This window comes from Vigna radiata, chromosome 10 (genome assembly GCF_000741045.1).
Source record: "Vigna radiata var. radiata cultivar VC1973A chromosome 10, Vradiata_ver6, whole genome shotgun sequence".
In the NCBI taxonomy this organism is placed as follows: domain Eukaryota; kingdom Viridiplantae; phylum Streptophyta; class Magnoliopsida; order Fabales; family Fabaceae; genus Vigna; species Vigna radiata.
Window position 1 is genome coordinate 3,211,314 of NC_028360.1, and position 6,029 is coordinate 3,217,342.

The 6,029-nt window shown below is 34.0% G+C and overlaps 1 protein-coding gene across 4 annotated transcripts; it reads right to left on the bottom strand.

Annotated features, from left to right (window-relative positions):
* Window positions 1–662: 662 nt before the first annotated feature.
* LOC106775134 (protein ABIL2) lies at window positions 663–5,066 on the bottom strand. Of its 4 annotated transcripts, XM_014662197.2 has the most exons (11): window positions 4,981–5,066; window positions 4,759–4,891; window positions 3,967–4,098; window positions 3,675–3,757; window positions 3,424–3,574; window positions 2,056–2,155; window positions 1,816–1,908; window positions 1,675–1,717; window positions 1,497–1,588; window positions 1,186–1,331; window positions 663–1,093 (listed from the first exon to the last, which is right to left on the bottom strand). In XM_014662197.2, the coding sequence occupies exons 3-11, from the start codon at window positions 4,069–4,071 to the stop codon at window positions 923–925; spliced, it is 984 nt and encodes a 327-aa protein (XP_014517683.1). In that variant the 5' UTR covers window positions 4,072–4,098; window positions 4,759–4,891; window positions 4,981–5,066; the 3' UTR covers window positions 663–922. The 4 variants fall into 4 exon arrangements, with proteins under 4 accessions (XP_014517683.1, XP_022642828.1, XP_022642827.1 ...); XM_022787107.1 differs by having other exon boundaries at window positions 4,733–5,040; XM_022787106.1 differs by having other exon boundaries at window positions 4,759–5,039.
* Between the last annotated feature and the right edge of the window lie 963 nt (window positions 5,067–6,029).

A 6,029-nucleotide genomic window follows, 5' to 3' on the forward strand; every position in this document is an offset into this window, starting at 1 on the left:
TTTTTTGTTTCTTTTTTTTCTAGAAATGTCTAAGAGAAGTTTATTTTAAACAAAAACTGTTACTGGTTGACAATGGAAGTATTCATTGAGTTATAAACTGCATTAATGGGCCTAAAAGCTATTGTTTAAATGCAACTTCTCTTTTCAGTTGAGCTAAATGAAAGTTGCAAAATATTGTTTGGTGTAAACATTATTTAAAAATAACGATAATTCCTAGATGCATTTATTTAGAAGGAAAATGGTAGTAGGTTTTTAAGTGGTAGTTGGCTGGAACTTCGAATCCGAGTTGACACACATCCACTTTAGTTGCAAGAAATAATGCGCATTGACAAGGACATGATGCAATTTTTTCACTTTTTTTCAATAATATTTAAGAGCCAAAAACAAATGCAAAACTCCATTAAATTGCATTTAACATACACAATTAGTTGTCATAATGAAAATAATTGACCCACGAAGTTTCCTATCTCTTGGAGGTTTCCTATGAGCATGAAAAGAAACAAACATATACAAACTCAACATAATACGTTCTAGAACAAGGACTACAAATCCAATTTCCATTCATTTTGTTGCTTACACCTTAGTTTAGTTTCCATCAGCCATTATGGCTAAAAAATTGGAGGAACAGTGGTAAGCCTTGAACTTCAACTTGCTACAAGAAAAGATAAATGATGCCAACTTTACTTGATTATATAACATTCATTGTTCAAAACAACGCTTGAGCTATTATACTATCACACATCATAATTTGGGGTGCTTAGTTACACAAAGTAAAACAAAGACAAAGGAAAAATACCGTATAAATGTTCATTTAAACGACAAAGAAGTGCAGCCTATCAAACTAGCAAGCAAAATTTGACTTGTTTCCAAGATTCTATGACATATTTGAATATTTCCCTTGCTTTCTATAGGTTCTACCGTATCAGTACTCGTCCAAGTATGTATATAGCATGTCATCCTTCTTAGACTTGCGCCTACTTAGTAAGGCCTTCAGGAGACGTTTACTCTTACTGGGGTACTGTTCTACGTCTTTGGCAGGGTCTCTTTCGGCATATAATCGCATAGAAGATGATTTCCGTGGCTCTGAAGGGTACTGGTGAAAGAATAAACAGAAACAGTTAGATAAACTACTGGGGTTATCTGTGATATGCTGAGTAAACCAACCATGATTTATGTGTAACTCACCCTTTGTCTTGCATTGGAAGGATTTGGTGTGGTGGGTCTGCTAGGATTTGGTGTGGTCGGTCTACTTATCTTGGGTGTAGTAGGCCTACTTGACCGAGATCCGGTGCGCAGAAGGGGGAACCGGTATGGTGAAACCGATCGCCTCTCTTCAGTGCATGCAGCAAGATTGTAAAAATACAGATATAGTGAGATTTATGTCTTTTATGTGAAAATGGCAAAGAAATACAAAGAACAAACATGGAAGACATTAGCCGTAATAAAAAGAAACTCAAGAATCAAGAATATATCTTAGTGTACTATGTGCATACAACCTAAATCTTTTTTAGGCAAGGTTGAAGAAGAAGTGAATGAAAAAGCTCCAGATCTCTGAGGTTGTAAAGAAGGTGACGGAGAACGCCCTCTTCTGCATCAAAATAAAGAATTACCTCAGGATCTTATTGTGACAATGAGCAACTCAATCCTATAGTAAGATGTGGAATTTGTAGTTACCTTGCTGTAGAAGGTGGTGTTTCTCTAATTGTAGCTCGAACAGCTTTGGGAAACAAACGCAATAAAAGGAATATGAGCTTATATGTAATGTTGTTAATCCCTAGATAAGTGGAATTAAAATATTAGGATACAAAGATATACCATTCCTAAAGTGAGGCCAGTCATCTTCATCATCTAGGTTTAAACCCTCATATTTTGACTTTGTGTAGTTGGCACCATGCATGGTCTCCCCAACTGAACTTTTGAATTTAAGGAATGTGAATATGAGATTATTCAACAAAATCAACATACTTTGTAATAGCAAAAGGAACAAAATATAATAGAAATGGAAAAAAGGAAACAGCACCATAAGAAGAGAAGATGCAAATGTAAGATACTTGCCTGGCAGGATATAACGCTTGGGATATTTTGGAGTACTAATCACCAATGACTGTTGGGTACGCCCTTCATGATCCATATACTCTTGGCAAGTCTTTATTCTCTGTTATACCACATTAAGCAAACATTGTTATTCAAGCTTCAATAATATTAAGGATTAATTGCACATTTAGTCCTTCAATATTTTTAAAATTAACCAATCTAGGTCCACTGTTTTAATAAATTGGCTAACATTATCTGTTAAAACTCAGTGAATTTAAGCCTAATATCAACAAAGGGCAATAATCAAAGTCACAGCTACAGATGAAAAATTCTGCTTAGAATTGAATGGGGCGTGGTATTTTCAAAGCATGCCTTAATCAAAATTTGAGAATAAAATATAGATAAAATTTAGAAAGGCATAGATTCATTATGGTCATCAATATCAGCCACCGACCACCTATCACGTCCTTGCCAGATACAGTTTTCCATAGGTAAATTCACCAACTACCATTATCTAATGTAATTAAATCTTTTTACTCTCCAAATTTTTATTGTACTGGCTTTCTCAAGAGAACAAAAATGAACTTTATCAAGAATGAAGTGATTTGAGACATAATGAGGGACAGGACAAGTAAAACAACACGTACAAGACTGATAGCATAACTTGTTTTATGAGGTGCTTTGTAGTTAATGCACAAGCACAACACAAGCAGCTTTTGATGGATACAGTGCAATTATTAGGCTCAGTGGTTGTTATTTGTTGGTATAAGAGAGGTTTAAACAAAGTAGTGGATATTTTTTGCTTTTGGATGCTGTTTTGCGTAAAAAGTTATGAACTGATTTATTGAGAATTTTGCACTATGCTACTTCTATTGTTATGTTTCAAACCTTGACCACTTTTTAAATCAAACATGCTACAAATATTTGTAGGAATTCCATCTTCCTGTTTTAACAAATTTAGCACACGTCAAGTTCATTACAAAAATACTATTTGCAGTAGTGAACAGAACCTTGCCGAGTTTCTTTAACACCTCAAACTGCTGAGATTGTATAAATTGCAGTTTCAATTCTTTTTTGGATAATTGAATTAAAGTTTTCAATTAGCATATATGCAGATAACTTTTAGTAGAAGTTTCTCTGACGAATACAACACTAAGCACCAAGCAATAAAGACATATAGATAACTAGATATTTATAAGCGTCCTGGAGGTTATCAGTGAAATAAGAAGAGTTATGCAAGCAATAAAGATCAGCTTTTAATCTAAAGAAAAATGTGACTAACAAGTCGACGTTGCTCATTCAATATGACAGAGCTATCATTTTTTTATCTTAGAAATCATTTAAGCATTGCTTTAGTGGACTTTCTCCATCTGAAGCTAAATGGTATACCTGTTCAATACAAGATACTCTTAGTTCTGCAACAGAAACTTCAACGACCTTTTCATCCAACAGATCATTTACTTTGTAGGTCACAGAACCTAAATGGTCCACTGTATTTACTAGGGCTTTGATGGCATAATCCTTCAATGTTTCTACCACTCTACGAACATAACAGAAAAAGAAATCAACAATAAAGAGAGGATACTAAGGATATGGCAGTATCATCATTAATATCGACCAGCTCTAGCAACGCAACTCACATTTGCTTTTGGTCATCGTTGGTGTAAGAGAGTTCAAAATATTCAGCTGCTGAATATAATTGTGCTCTCAGATTCTTCAAATCCTAGGAACAGAGATGCAACAATAAAAACAGCTAGCAAAACACTTTATCCCACTTAATTAAGAAGTATATTCTAAATCAAAGCCACAGATGCATTAGACAATGATCTTAAGTATTAAGATTGAAAACAGGGCCTCTTGAATCCAAAAGCTCTTACAAAAAATGAAACCAATATCCCCAACTAAACAGCAAGTACAAAATCATAAAAGTACCTTCAAACTATCATCGAAGAGTAAGCTCTGCTGCATAAAAACCTCATCATAATTGGAAGCTTCTTGAGATACAGGTTGGGTTGCAGAAGTCGTGATCTTCCCCATAAATGAAAGTAAAGGAAGAAGGACCACCTAGTCCATAAAGGAAAGATTAAAAAACAATGGCAACTTCAAAGTCGAGTTGTGAGAGTGAAGAGGATAAAAAAGAAAGGTGCTGCCAAAGGAAAACAGAAACAGATCAAACCAAAATCAGAAAAACCTTTTAGACCAAGACAGTGAAAGCTAAAAGCTCTTGATAGAATACAAAATAACAACAACGGAAGCTGAGAAGAATAATAAAGAAGAAGACAACCTCTTCTGTAACAACTAATAAGATACCAAAAGCTGATTACCTTACAAAGTACATAGTTGTCTGAAATAGTATACAAATGACACACAATTCTCTGAGAAATTTTTGAAACAACAGAAGCGAAAATTTTAAACTAAAAGGCAAAATTCCACAATTTTTGCCGAATCTTCTGCAACACTCACATTGTATTAAAATCTAAACAAATAAACCCTCAAAAGCAAACCCGACCCAATCCTTAAAAACATCGAAAGTTGCAAAATTCCCGACAAACAAGTCCAACACAACAAGGAAGCAAGCATGGGTAAGTGAAGGTGGTTGCTTTTCAAAGCTCAAACAATTTACCCTTCTCCAAACAGCTCCCAAAAAACCAATTGCAAGAAACCAAGTAGCTAACTTTAAGCAGTTAAGAAAACAAACCAGACAGCGGGAATGCAGAAACCAACCTAGCAACCCTTTTGAAGGAGCTTCTTGCTGCAGTTACAGTGGTCAAGAGGAACATGGAAAGCGAAAGTTTGAAAACCCAGTTGCCATTGGAAACCAAATGTCAAATAAAAGACACCGTGTGATGACCCTTCACTACAGCACTCACACTAAAACGGTTAGGTGTTGGGATTTTGACTGCAAAAAAAAAAGGAAAGGGACAGGTCAAGTTTTGCAACACATACAGTTGGAGAATAGGGAAGAGAGGGAGAGGAGAGCACGTCGGAACATTGGCCGAGGAATCCACTTAATTTTTAATTATATGTCATTCCTTAATATTTAAAAAAATCAATTTTTTTTGAAAAGAAATGAAAGGAAGAAAGAAAAAATGAGTCTTTGCTGCTTTGGGAAGCAGAAACTGACCAAGACAACCCCACTTCGCATCATTGTAATTCGATGGCCCCATTTTCTTTTTTTCTCTTTAATTTTGGAAGGGCGTGTTTGGTTTTTCATAAAGGAGTAACAGGTAAACACAAGGTTTTACTTTTATCTTTGCGGGTTTTCTGACTTGTATTTGTCCAAAGTGGATGACATGAGTGACAGGAATAATGCAAAATTTAACACATACCATCATTCCACACGCAACAAGCCGATAACTAGTGTTAAAGTATTGTTTGTTACAAAGCACTCTCTCTAAAAAGAACCACTTTTTATTTTAATTAAGACATCTTTCACATTCTAAATATCATTTTTAATCCCATAAATAAATAAATAAGAGTATACATCACCTTATCAATAAATAATAATATAAGAATAAAATAGTTAAAAAATGTAAATTTTTATAATTTTTAAAAAATAAAAAACAAATAAGAGTAGTGTTAAATAAATGTAAAAATTTTAAATATATCAGATAATCATTTCTTCTTTATATATTTAAAATTCACTTGTTGTATTATTAGTTAATCGAACTTTATGAATTCCAGTAAATTTCTAATTTTGAAAATATCATATGAAAAAAAAATGTGAGAGATCTCATTTTAAAAAAAAAATGGTGTTTCCTAATGTAATTTGAAATAAAATTTAAAAAATATATAATAATCAAGTTTTAATTTAATCTACATTTTTGTACCCTGTTTTATTTCACATTCATTTAAAAATAGATTGGTGTATTTATTTATGCGTTACCAACGGTCCCTCCTTGACTCCACCGCCACACTCTTCACTCTCACGCAACTGCCACTCCTCTGTTTCGCATCCTATGCTATACTATGATGCACCTCCTCTGCTCCCTATT